Raw genomic sequence first — 14032 nt, forward strand, 5'->3', positions numbered from 1 at the left:
TCTCTGAAGAATTCTTAATGGCAGCCAGGAAACATAAATCTGAGAGAGAGTAAGCTGCTGCCTCAGTAATGTGGAATGGAGTGGGTGTGGTGTGATGGAGAGCAGTTTGTTCAGTGACCTCCTGTCTCTCGCTGACTCAAACACCCCCAGATTCTGGTCAGTTATGATTCCAGTCTTGTTGATTAGTTTTTTCATCTGCTGGCATCTCTGGCACTGATGCTGCACCCACAGCAGACAGCAGTGAAACACTCACTACCACAGACTGGTGGAAGATCTCCAGTATCTTGTTTCACGCATTGAGCCTCCACAGAAAATAGAGTCTGGTCATCCTCTTCTTGTACTCGGCATCACGGCTGGTCCTCCAGTCCACGTTGTCATTCAGTGAACTCCCAAATACCTGTAGCTGTCCACTGTTTCCACCTCATCAGCCATGTTTTTAATGGGCTTATTCACATTTTTTCCTCCAGGGAGCCAACCACCATCTCCTTCATCTTACAGACATTCAGAAGGAGGTGATTTCATTCAGGAGACAGGACTGTCTCTATAGTGCTAACCAACTTAACCACAATGAAGTTAGCTATTAGCTAACAGAACAGTATCCAAAATGTCTTGATGACTGTGAAAAGAGCAGGCGAAAACAGACAAAGTGAAAACGTAAATAAATCAGTAGGATGACTTATTTAGCTGTAAACCATTCATATCTATTAAAAGAGGGGTTGTTAATTTAAACCTGAATTGCCCGAAGCTCCTTCTCCTTGGAGAGCTGCTACAGTCTGCACCAGCCGGCTATGCTAAGGTAAGCTAGTAACCTTCCTGGAAGCAGCTTTAAAACACAAAATGTCCCAAGTAGATCACGTTTTTTGCAGATAGTTAACACAAACTGTCTGCAAGGTATCTCCAAAACGAGCTCACTCTGAGATCAGCTCAGTTTTATAAAGCAGAGATGTTTAGCTAGATAATAATTCACATTCAGCTGCACTGTCAAACAATAACAGTAAAAGTAACAAAAATAAAGGTTAGACTAATTAATATTCGCATTTATATTAATTAATTAGTCATTGTAATGTTAACACAGATTAATTATGTGTCTGAATTATATATATTATATAAATAATGCAATAGACAGCTGTAGTGATTTACTGGAAGTGTGTAAGGTGGGTAAAAACGTGATAAATAACCATAACAGAGAATCAAATGACAGTGCTGACTGAAAACTTCCTGTTGAAGACAGGTGGCATTTCTTTGTAAATTCACTATAAGGCAGAGTACTCGCTCAAGTATTGTAAGCAGACTGTTTTCTCAGAATTGTACTGCACACCACAGATATATGATGTTTTTCAGGTAATTTTCCATAAAGAGCTTGTGCACTGATGCACGGAAGCATTTTTGATGAAATCAAAACCATTTTTAAAGCATTCAAAATACTGCGCTTGGTTAGTGGACATGATGATGTAGTATTTATCTTTTCCATTTAAAAGCTGAAGATTACAAAACTAATGAGAGGAGAACCAAGAAGTGGTTTTGAACTGCACATGCAGTCAAGGGTTAAAGTGACAAGAACTCCACCTGTCAATAATGACACTCTGCGCTCTTCTTCAACATAACAACTGCCTTCATCAGAGAGTTTATGGGTGCAATGACATTTGCCTTTTGTTGTTGTTCTGCTTTTATAACAATATCCCTCAGTATATAGAGAGCGTTGCAGTTTTTATATAAAATAATAACTTATATTAACTCATATAACTTAATCAGTACACATCAGAGCATAATCTATTTAAGTTAAAAGATAACTTACCAACAATAAGTTCAAATCTTGTTTATTACTTTTAACATTAGTTTACAGAAAAACATCGATACAAAACATTAACTAAGGGATTATTTAATCCTTTGCATTTAAACATTTTTTGACACACATACTGATTGTTTGTGTCATGTTATTATTTGTATAGTTATAGTGTCGAGTTTGGCTTTTATTTAAGTAAAAATACTGTTTCAGTTACATGGAATTTGTATGTGCAAACAGCCAAAAGAGATTTTCCTTCTGCAAAGGACAGAAAAGGTTAAAACTAACCTGAAACAGGAAAAGCAAAGAGCTGTGATATGGGCGCAAAGGTCACATGAGGAGAGAGCAGTAATGTTTAAGGTTATCCCTACTTAAACCTGCTGCAGGTGTGCTTTAAACAAAAACTACACTGCTTACTCTATGAAGGCAGAAAAAAAACTGAAAAAAGTGCCATGTATTGGATTTTAAATCTAAAATATTCAACTTTTTGTGTCATGTAGTAATATTAAAAACACGTGTTTGAGGGTTAATCTTCTCTGTAATGTACAATATAATGCACCTCCTGTGCTGCTAAACTAATAAAACATTACAATTATAATTATATAAATAAATTATTGTTCTTTCTATCCACATGTTTTTGTAACACCTGGGTTAAACAATTTTAAGTGATGCTCGTGTTTGATGCTGATTAAAATTGATGGTGCTTTACAATCCGAACAGACTGATTTGTCCTTTTTCCCAAATTTTGAATGTTAACACTCTTCATCAGAGCTTGTGGCTTCTTGCAAGATGTCATATTGTATATTCTGTCATTTTCATCAGTCATTCAGTCAAGCTAAATGATCAGATTCCCTGCCAATAGTAGACCAATAAAATATTACCATTAGGCTAATACGTCTAAAAATGCCTAAAATTTATGAAAATAAAAATGGAAACTTGTTGTGTATATTAAAATACGAAAAGGCAGGTATGACACATATTTCAGTATAATTGTTAAATGAATAACTCTACAGTTTCTCTTGATCAGTGTGTCTGAATAGTCGTCTGAGGCCACGGCACCTGACCTGCAGAGCAACGACGTTCACCAAAAATGAGACTTTTTTTAAAAGTCAGCTTAAGACGTGTCTGTTTACTCGAGTACAATGTACTTGTAACCCATTTGTACCAGTTCTGCTTAATGCATATTACATTTCTGCCTTTTCATTCCCGTATTTGTCGTAAATCCACTTTTATTTATAATGCATATCTTTTTTTTTTTTTTTGCTTTAAATTAGAGCAGTTTTTTTTAATTTGTTCCATGTTCTTTGTTTTTTCTTTCATCTCCCATCGTCTTCTTTTTATTTGATTATTTCTCTGAAAAACACTCTGTGGCTGTCTATGAGCGTTATAGAAATAATTATTGCGTGCATCCTTGGATAAATCTATAAAGCCATATCCTGTCAGTCACTGCTAAAAATGTTTTTTTTGTTTTGTGTTGCATACTTCAGCTGCTCAGTTCTAGTCTCCTAGCTTTTGCTCAAATGTGACACCACGAAACACTTCAAAAGCTGGCTTTTAATTTATTTATTTTGAAGCATATGATAAAATTTAGTGCGATGTGAGAAATGCGTTTAAACAACCCAAACTCGCTGTCACAACATAGCCCATTATAGGGCATCTAGTTTTCAGCCCAGGTAGAGCAGACACCATATTTAACCTCTGGATCTGTTAAGCGATTGGAAATATTTAAGATCTACAACATCCAAACTCAGACATTGGAATGTCTTTGAAGAATGAAGGCATTTAGATAAAGCTCAGAAGTTTTGCAAAACGACATTGACGTAGTTAAATTAGTTAAATTAGCCCCCCACACAAACACCCGTTAGAAATAATGAATTAAAGAATTCACATTACAATCTAATTGCATCAAACAATTCTGGAAAGCAACATTTCACCAGCGGATTGCGATTCACTCAAATGGTGAATACACGCCTCAGATTAACATTTAAACTGGTTAATACAAACATATGTAAATCGTGTCAAGTTAAATTGTATTAAAACTACACTGTACATATTCGCTAAATGTATTGTATATGTCTAATATAGTCTGAATTTGATTTGTATCCAAAAGAACACGGCTGTAATAGATAAAATATTAAACTCGCCACTAGAAAGGATAACGTGTATCTTTGTCATTTTGTAGTTCAAATCTGTATTGTAACATTATTGTTCAAGATTAAAAGAAGATATTCTTCAGAGGAAAAAAGAATGTAAAAATCCCATTTACAATAAATGTAACTTTATTGACAGTAAAAAGTTTTTTAGAATATCGAGGGGCGCGCATTTGTAACTGCAAGAACATCTTTGAAAGCAACATGACTTTTTTTTTTTTAAATAATGAGGCAGTTGTACATCTTGAACTTTGAGGTAAAGTGTTTTGTCATGTTACATCATTCACAAAATATTGTATAACATTGAGTCCACACAAGGAGACAAAAACCCATGCCTCACTTTCACTTCTTGAAATTACTTCACATTTCAAAAATAATTCACAATTTAGATAAAAGCAGAAAATGACAAGCACACATGCTATATTCCATTCACACGCACACACACGTTTCTCTACTTATCAAACCAAGTGCATTTTTAGATTTACTTTTTTTCTCAAACAGTTTCAAGTACATTTTGCTTGCTATTAAAGGAAATCAAGTTAAAACTATGAAGCAGCAAACCCACAATAACAAGTAAGAATACTGAGTTTGGTCTCATTCATGTTCCCAATATTAACATTGTCAGATAACTCACCATACTGTAGCAATAAGGTATTTGGGTGCTATAAAGAAGCAGGAGGTAACATTTCATGGACTTGAGGAATATGCTGGATAAGTTTTGGAATATAGCTGATTAAATACACCAAGGCTGAAACAAACAACACTAAATAGATAACCACAAGTGACAACTGAACATATCCAAAGTGATTCATTGTTAATTATTTTTTAAATAATTTATTAACTCACTTATATTATGGAAACTGTCTAAAATCTCAGCTTTAACCGCTGAGCGCGAAACCACAAAAGGATGGTTTTAGTTGAACTGATATTTAATTATCAGTCACACAATGCAGCAAACTTGAGTGCAGACCGCTGTAGGACTCTGTAGAAGGCCGGCTTCGTTAGAAATATACTGGCGTTGCAAATTAGAGGACCAGTTGTTGTGAGTAATATGCGATTCATCAGTGCAGTCGAACAATCAAGAAAAAAAATTGTAAAAGCCATCAAGTGCTTCAGCAAAGATGTTCATATATAAGCAGGGAACCTAAAAGTGCAATCCTGTATAGGTATAGCACCCTGGGCTATCTCAGTCGGGCTCTTAATGTACACTGCATGGCTCATGGTCTGATCTGCACCAGTCTTCTAAGGCTCACTTTAAAATCCAAAGCCAACTACTTTTTAGCTATAATTCAGCCCTGAACTGCCATTTTTGAGTTCATTTCCTCTTCGATTTTCCTTTGAGTTGACTCCACAAACTGTTAAAACCATGCTGTAAACAATATGTATTCCTACAGCAGCGCACCACTGTAGGAGTTAAGGCAATCCCTTTCTGTGCTTTGTCTGTGACCAAAGCTCCTCCTGAACATAGAGGCACAAAGCTCTCAGTGCATATTAAGCGTACCTGACACAATTCACAAAATACCCTCCGCAGCAACAAAAATGAAGCTCTTAGTGCACGCTAAGCAATATATTTCTTAAAATGTACATGCCATGTTTTTCTTAACCGCATCTCCTAAAAGTGCTAACTACTCATAATCACTTAGGAAAAGATGGCTAGTCAAGATTTTTGAGCACCAGACCCCCCCTAATTTTTTTTTTCACTTAAGAGGAAATCCCCAAAGAAGGCACTTTTAAAGCAAAACCAGGGGTTTTGCAGTATGATTTGATATGGGAGTGCAATCAATCGTAATTTGTCTCTGCTAAACTTTGACTGGTGCAGTACTAAGTTTCTTCACTCGCGTCTGCCTTGGTACAATAAATTCTCTTACAATAAAATCACACAGGATTTAAAGCAACTGATCTGGTGCAGAACAAACGTGAGCCAACAACTTTATAGAGCAGCAGTCACCTCTCCTCATCCTGCCAGCGTCCCCTCTCCTCAGCCCACCTGGTGCTCTCCACGGCTGATGTGTGATGAGAACTCGTAGCGGTCCTGGCTGCGGTGGCCACAGATGTTGCACTCGAATGGCTGGCGGAAGCCGTGGCAGCCCATGTGGATGGTAAACATGACATGGTCCAGAAAGAGGATGCGGCAATGCCGACAGTGGAAGGAGCGCACCTGCCTGCCATCCCGGTCTAACACCTGCACAGTGTCCCTGGAAGAAATGGGTGAGCCAGGGCTCCTCTTTACTATGGTGGGGGGCACAGGACACGCTCTCTCCCACTCTGGGTCCAAGTCTTTGGCCTGGCTGGGGCTGGAAGTGGGATGGCTGCGGGGCAGTGCTGAGGTTTGGTAGTGGAGGTGGTGGTTGTTGGAGGTACTTGTCGGGGCAGCAGCCCTTGTGCTCTGCTCTTCTGCTGTGCTCTCTGTGTCTGTGGAGTCGGGGCAGCCGTTGGGTGAGGTGGTGTGGCTGTGTGCTGTTGGCTGGTCATCGCGGCCTTCACCTGCCTCCCGCACAGCCAGGCCAAGAGACATTGGTGCCAGCCCACCTCCGCCATGGGCCCGAGGGCCATGAGGGGTCACGTTGCTGCCGATGGAACCCATGACTGTGCGGAGCTCAGACAGGAAGGTGGGATGGAGCTGAGACAGAGCAGGCGACTCGTGGTTCTCACCTTTAACCCTGGCACAGTGTAGCTGTGAACCGGCCAGCACAGTTGAGTTGCCAACAGACTGTGAAGTCATGAGGTCTCCCTCTTTTTCAGAGCCAGACGACAATTCGTAAGGTGCTTCGAGTGGGTCAAGGTGCATGTGCTTTTCGCCTATGAAAAGAAGAAATATCGGTTGAAGCAAAGCGTCCCCCAAATTGTTAAAAAAAGATATTTGACCAGCTGTCTTGGCACAACTGAATCCCAGTGTCTCCATTTGGCACAAGGATGTAAAACTGCTTAGCTCTTATGAAGCTAAAAATATATGTCACTTGTACTGTATAACATAACAAAGATATCAAACAGAATAAGAATAGGCTTACTAATATATTTCTACTTCTACTTCACTCAAAAAAAACTCACCCAAAAACTTCTGTGGCGTTGACCTCTTACGTTTCGTGATGCTTATAGCCAGTCGATCCACAAACTGGATTTTGTCATTGGTTGGCTGGAGTTCAGGTTTAATAGCTGTCCCCATATTTACTGACTCTTCACCTACAAACAGAAAACATCAGTCAAACATTAATCTATTGCCAAATTATGTGTAAGCTGGCATTTACAATATGCATGAAGTCAGAAATGAGTTAGTTTTATGTAACAATAGTGAGTTTTATGTTATATGCCATGTATTACCCTTTGCTGTCTGTGTGTTGACAACCGCCTTTTGGTCCAGACTCTTTTGATAAGTATGGCAGCGCTCCAGATGTTCCTCCAGTGTGCTTTGTTGCTTGTAGCTGCGGCTACAGTAGCTGCACTTGAAAGGTTTTCCCACCGTCGGAGAAGGAACTGTAATTCAAAGAAAAAAACATTATATTGATTTCATCTAGAATAGCTAATAAGTTGCCATAGCTGGTGGAACTTGTTGAATAAATATAGGACTAATTGTTGTTTATTTATTTATAGTTGGGGGAATTTTTTTGAATGAAAAAAAGGTTTGGATTTCCCCCCTGACTAGCAATTCCTGAAACTGACCTATGTTACTTGACAGAAAAAAACGCCTAAACCTTTACCGCAAGGTTCCACCCTAGTAAGCTGTCGGAAAGACTGACGTCAATTCACTGAAATCCAGTTTGTAATCATCTTTTCTTTGAAAATGAACCTTTTGAGACCTGAGGAGAGCGACCAAGACCTACTGTAACAAGACTGTACTTGAACACCTGTGAATATCTGTTCAAGAGCACCAGCAGGATTTCCTGTTTTGATACTGTTAAATGTCATATTCTGTCATGTGTTTTACAGAAAACTCTCATAAAGACCTATTTCCTCTGAGATAGAAAGAAGGGGGAAATGGACCTTTCTAATAGAGCTCCACTTTTACTGCTTACCTCTGTGTCACACATTGCACGTGTTCACGCTATGGAATCGTATTACTTTGCAGCAGCAATAACTAAACAAGTACATTTGTGAAAACATCTCTCCATGGACTGTATATGATGTGTTAGGTGCTGTTGTATGGCTATAAAAGCCCAGAGCTCTCAGCTGATTCTGGCTGTTCTCCATGCTATCCACCAGAGTTGTCTGGCCAGATTATGTATGTAGATTCCAAACTGTCCATATGTGATGTGAGTGTAGCACTTGACAATCTGGCTCAAGTGTTAAAGAAGAATAATTTTGCTGTCTGGGAGGTCACTCATTTACCTGCATGTGTGCGCAGATGTCCAGCCAGTGCATCTCTCCGACGGCAAGCGTAATTGCAAACGGGACATTTGAAAGGCTTCTCTCCTGAATGCAATTTAATGTGGCGCAACAGGTTTCCCTTCTGGGTGAAGGAAGCTCCACACTGGTTACACTGGAATGGTCGCTCCCCTGTGAACACATGGATGGAAAGAGGATGTGAGACGCAAATCCCACTGGGCATTGCACTCAACTGATACTTGTCTTTCATTTATTTAAAAACTGCCTTGCTGGGGGGGGGTCTTCTGTTTTTTTCTTACCTGTGTGGCTACGCTTGTGCACCATCAGCACGTTAGGTCCAATGCAGATCATCCCGCACACCTCACACTGGAGCTTCCCATTGGGCAACCTGATAGGTCCTGGTGAAGCCGAATTTGGACTGGCCATCTCACTGTATATGCTTGCTAGGTCTCTTCCAGCCCCAGCGAACTCTGCAGTGGCTTCTTCCATGGGGTCTCCCCGGTCATTATTCCCGCCGTCGATCCTCACAGCCTCTTTCTTCTCGGGCTGTGGAGCGCCATCACTGCACAACTCAACCTTGATGGAGTTTGCTTTGTAAAGAGAGAAGGAGAGGAAGAGATATATATTTACTTACTTATGTAACATGAAAAAGGTATTCTATACAACCGTATGGCTGCAATGTAACAAAGGAATGATAACTAACCACTAAGGGAGCGGTGTGGTGAGGACTGCTGACTGTTTGGAGATCTCGCAGAAGGGCCCTGCAGCCCGCCATAAAAATCCTGTTCTGTTGATGATTCTCCTCCATTACCTGAAATACAAATATGCCCACGTTATTAAAGTAAACATGAAAGTCTGTAGACAGCACACACCAGCGTACAGTAGTTTTTCCTTTATATCTACAATTACCTTGTGTGTATGAGCGTCCATTGCAGTCATCAGCATTCATTCTCTCACCAGATGCCTACAGAAATACAGTTTAAAGGCAGACTGTAAATACTATGGTTTGCCATTCATAGTTATACTTTCTGAATCAAACAGACTGAAATTGCACTCCTGTAAAAATGCTGTATCACACCTTGGATAATTATATAAAATGTACTTTTACACAACAGCCTGTTGCTTCAAGAATATGGTTCAAAAATAAATAAATAAATGTATGCTTTCTCTAATAAGTTCACTTAAAAAAATGACGAAGTATTATAGTAAACTTCAGGTCTCCCCTATGATGTCTGTATCCTTTCGATTCTTCTCCGCCAAGCAAATGACTATGAGAGGCTCCACATTTATGACCAAGAGAGCTGAAGGAGGAGTTAAAGCTCGCAGAAGTAGAGAGGATAGCTGCCGCGGCTTTAACTATGAGGCATTCCAGTGTGCAACCACAACAAAACTATGTGTCTGATTTGATACTAACAGTGCACTGTATGTATATTAGATTACATTACAATGTTGAAGTTATATTGCATTATGCTGTATTACATTACATTATGTATGAGATACAACATAGTTACAATATTATTTTTTATTGATGGATCAAGTTTGTCAATTTGCACTTATTATTTTTATTATTATGATGATGATGATGATGATGCAGTAGGCTGAATCTATGCCAGGCCTCCATAAAACGATTGTTACACAGCAAATAAAGTGAGGTATGCAGACTACACCAAGACCAGACTACACAGGCGTTGCTGAGTTACAGCGTCTTCAGACATACAGTAGCCTGTGCTCACTGTCATTGACCAGAATAGGCGATGCTGTAACGATGAACACAGTTTCAAAGACGAGATAAGCAAAAGCACAAGACGTTCAAGGCTGCACCTTTTGCTCAAATGGATGACAGCAGTGGACAGAGGAGACTTTGGAGTGATCGTGGAGGGAGGGGGGCGGAGACAACACATCACAGGAAAAAAAAAATTAATATCCTGTCATTGGCCGCGCATGGGGAGCAACAGGCGCTGATGCAGCCGGGAGACGCGCCAGTCACACCAGGGCACGGCGATTAAAAAAACAAAAAAGAAATAAAATAAAAAGAATAATAGAAAAAAATAAGGGACGCGCACCATTGCCGCCCCTTGCTTGACAAACCTTCCTGCCCCAACCCGAGCGACTATGTGCAATAAAAGATATTCCTGCATTTACAAATAACTGCCATGGCTCTCCACACGCAGGGTAGCTACTTGTTTTAGCTGCTCGCTGGATTTGCTTAGTTCTGACAACAATCGGCTCGCGGACGGTCGAGACAACAACGAGACACAACGGCAAATTGTTGCAAGAGTTGCGATTGTCCACATCCTCCGCATGAACGCGGCTGTCATCCAACACTGAGCACGTCAAAACTGGCCTGGGCTATACAATGTTTCTCATGAGCCGTTGCTATGGCACCCGACCACACGACAAATGGCATTCACCCTACCAACTACTAAAAAACATGCCGTACCTCCAAATTAACACCGACGGATGGTCTTACCAAGAGCCGCAGCGGAGTCCACGAGCCTCTTCCTTACCTGGCGACCGATCGGTGTTTTCCTTTAATTGTCTGAATAGCTGTTTGTTTTCCCAGGCGGCGACAGCATCTCCGGGATTTTTTTCTTTTTTTTTCTTTCTTTCTTTTTTTTTTTTTTTTACCTGGGAATCGGAATCCCAAACAACTTCCGGGCCCATGCTGGGATACAGACCAAATAATTGTACAACAGAGCTCCTGAGTCGGTGATTGCCGAATTCATCGATGCGTGTCTTCTTTGCGGAGTTGTGGTCATAATGAGGGTGAAATGTGTGCTTTTAGATCATGTCGGACTCTGCACCGCAAATTGCTGCTGCGCATGAATATATTTTGTGAAATACTTGATGCAATACGCTGAGTGACCCTCAAATGTTTAATAAAAAACAAAAAATGGCATATGTAAATATACAATGCGCCTGTATAAACACTACATGTACACGCGTCTTACAGAAAGCAAGCAGATATTAAAATAACAGCAGGTGAAAATTGTTATCATGAGGTAGTTTACAATTACACTTCACCTTTAGCCCCAGGAGGTGGCAGCAAACTGCTGCTTGGTCCAGAATTGAATAATGGACTGGACAGCTGTGAAACACACAGTCGATAAGTGTTATAAACCACAAAGTACAAGTGTCTGTGCGTGCCCTTGATTTATTTTTTCATGAACAATAAAAAATAATGACAACGCAAGCAAGCCCTTAATGAACAAAAGGCAACTAATTGAATCGATTGGGCCTGTGCCAACGTAGAAGGACCTCATAAGCCTCCTGGAGCTTCACAAATATTTCCTCAGCATCCTTGCTGGGGTTATGGTCTGGATGCCACTTCTTGGCCAGCTCCCTATAACTTCGGGATATCTCCTCAAGAGAGGCCTCTGCTCCCAGAGACAATATCTGCAACATAAATACAATAAATCCAGATGAAACGGGCTAAATGGCAAGCAGAAAATATAGACCTATTTACAGCATGCATTTCTTACCTTCAGTGCCTCTTTTTCTCTCTCAGTGTATTCTTTGAGCAGTATTTCTAGCACCTTCCTCCAGGCATCTTCATAGTACCCTCCTCCAGTAAGCACACACAATATCCGATATGGCATTAAAAGAAGGTACTCCAACACACTTCTGAGCCAAGGCAGGAACCATAAAATATCCAGCAGTGCTGCTATAGAGTCAGACAGATAGTACAGGGTGGCTGTGGTGTTGTGGAAAATACAGTAAGCCAGCGGGGCAGAGAAGGCCAGCCAACCTAGACCGATCCTATAAAGCCGTGGACCTGAGGTTGGAACAAAAAATATTTAACTTCAGGAAGCCACTTAAAACTGAATCAGAATGATTATTATCGACGTGCATAGTAAAATCATCCAATCATCTCAGATTGGTGAAACCAGCCCACCTAATTTCTGTTTGCTCCCAGGTGTCCGTGGAGGTTTGAACGTGCGGTGCTTTGCAGCAGTGACACTGGCAGCCAAGCTTATAGGAAGAGGAGATAATGTGCTGCCATAGAATAGCAGGGAGGTTGCGAGACAGGAAGTCAAAGTCTTTTGGAGATCGGATGTCTGCTGGCCAACATTGGACACCAGATGCACCCCTGCACCCACACATAAAGGCAACACAATCAAGTAGAAGAAACTGAGGGAGTTCAGTCCTATCATGGCCACAGTGCCAAAGTAGACTCCAACACACACCTGTCCTGCAAATCTGACAGGACTCACAGGAGGAGGGATTGAGGTGGGAGGCCTTTTTCTCTCTTTATTTCCTTCTTGATTGGCCTCACTAACATAAGCAGGGATCCGTATAAATTCCCTGACCCACCCAAATCCAAATCCTCCTAGTGTTAGCATCCATAGCAGAGCATGGGTGTCTCTACCTAAGTACAAATGGTGAAGGCCCAAAGGCCCACCTACTGCCCACAGGGTGTAGGCAACAATTATACTTTTTACCATGAGGCCTCAGTAGATTACCTCCTGTACAGGTGAATATTAGTCATCCTTGATACATACCTGCAATAGAGTAACAAAGAGTGTTAGTTATACCTCCAAACCTCCATCAGTGTTTTATAATTATATTATACTTTAATCAAATAATTAAAATGGAAATGTTCATCTTATAATTTATTGGCTTTGATCTTTAATCCCATGTGCTTACATCGCCTGCTAACATTTTATTTATTTATTTAGTTTCATAACTATACTGTGTTACACCCTCCTCTGTGATCTGTCTGTTGGTCTTTGCCAGGACACTCAGATTTTTAATCTCTGCCATCCACTTCCCGGGTTAAATAATATATTATATAAGGGGGATTTATCTTAGCTCATGCTGTGTATTGTTAGTTTTACTCAACTCATTATGTGATCCAAAACATACCATTTTTGACAAAGAGTGCAACTATCTTTTCTGATCGATCGAAGATATTTGCTGTTCTTATACATCCAAATTGTATTTTAAAAAAGAGTTGGTTACTTACTGAGCCCATAATTTCAAATCCTTATCCAGAGAAATCCTTTTCCAGTGCTTTCCGTAGTTGAAGTTGCTGCATGTTGTTGCAATAGTTGGACTTTGGATCATGACAATGGGATTGCGCAGCGGCCTGAGTGCACAAGGCACATCAACACGAGCCTGTAATCATTTAAACTGATAAGACGAGTAAAAAGGCTAAAAGCGACATTTATGAAGAAAAAAGGACACTGTTGACAATGCTTCAAAGAGGGCTTAAGTTTATTTTGTAAGGAAAATAAGGACATAGCCTTAGGCCTGTATGCTAAACTTCAGCATAGGATAAGAGTATAATCCTGCTCCCCAGTGAAGCCTAAAACAACTTCACTACAAGGTTTTTCTGTACAATTTTACTTAAAGGTGTATAATATAAGCTTAAAGTATAAAACTCAAGTTATATCGTATTTTTTTTAAATCAAAGCAAAGCACTTTTATTTTGTAAAGTGATATTCATTATCATATAAGCTAAAATATGAGATAAATATTATTAATACATCAGTAATACTTAGCATTATGCCTGATTATGAGGCTAACTGTATGTGATATAAGTAGTATCCTTGTGTGCGGGAATATATTTGTTAATAATAATAATTTAGTCCAGACAGAAATAAAGGTTTAAAACTTATTAAACTTTTGCCTATGATGGTATTGTTTAGCCTTCCATCAAAGAATTATCACCAGAACTATAATAGGGGAACAACTTGCAAAATACACATACTTCAGTGATGTAACCTAACAAAGGCTTCTTACCTTAACTATATACTGACCAGGGGTATTTATGTGT

At 39.9% G+C, this 14032-nt stretch overlaps 2 protein-coding genes across 5 annotated transcripts; both read right to left on the reverse strand.

Moving 5' to 3' along the window:
• Positions 1-3977: 3977 nt before the first annotated feature.
• Positions 3978-10828, reverse strand: ikzf4 (IKAROS family zinc finger 4). 4 transcript variants are annotated; one of them, XM_040047564.1, is made up of 8 exons: positions 10694-10807; positions 9163-9217; positions 8957-9064; positions 8553-8843; positions 8257-8424; positions 7252-7404; positions 6982-7113; positions 3978-6732 (listed from the first exon to the last, which is right to left on the reverse strand). In XM_040047564.1, exons 2-8 carry the CDS (start codon positions 9200-9202, stop codon positions 5912-5914), a joined length of 1713 nt encoding a protein of 570 aa, XP_039903498.1. In that variant the 5' UTR covers positions 9203-9217; positions 10694-10807; the 3' UTR covers positions 3978-5911. The 4 variants fall into 4 exon arrangements, with proteins under 4 accessions (XP_039903498.1, XP_039903497.1, XP_039903499.1 ...); XM_040047563.1 differs by lacking the exon at positions 10694-10807 and adding an exon at positions 10075-10676; XM_040047565.1 differs by lacking the exon at positions 10694-10807 and adding an exon at positions 9332-9764.
• dnajc22 (DnaJ (Hsp40) homolog, subfamily C, member 22) lies at positions 10804-13365 on the reverse strand. Its single transcript, XM_040047575.1, has 4 exons — positions 13220-13365; positions 12149-12755; positions 11736-12028; positions 10804-11649 (listed from the first exon to the last, which is right to left on the reverse strand). The coding sequence occupies exons 2-4, from the start codon at positions 12696-12698 to the stop codon at positions 11473-11475; spliced, it is 1020 nt and encodes a 339-aa protein (XP_039903509.1). The 5' UTR covers positions 12699-12755; positions 13220-13365; the 3' UTR covers positions 10804-11472.
• Between the last annotated feature and the right edge of the window lie 667 nt (positions 13366-14032).

The sequence above is a fragment of the Simochromis diagramma genome, unplaced genomic scaffold, assembly GCF_900408965.1.
Source record: "Simochromis diagramma unplaced genomic scaffold, fSimDia1.1 OVJJ01000387.1, whole genome shotgun sequence".
NCBI classification, from domain to species: Eukaryota; Metazoa; Chordata; class Actinopteri; order Cichliformes; family Cichlidae; genus Simochromis; species Simochromis diagramma.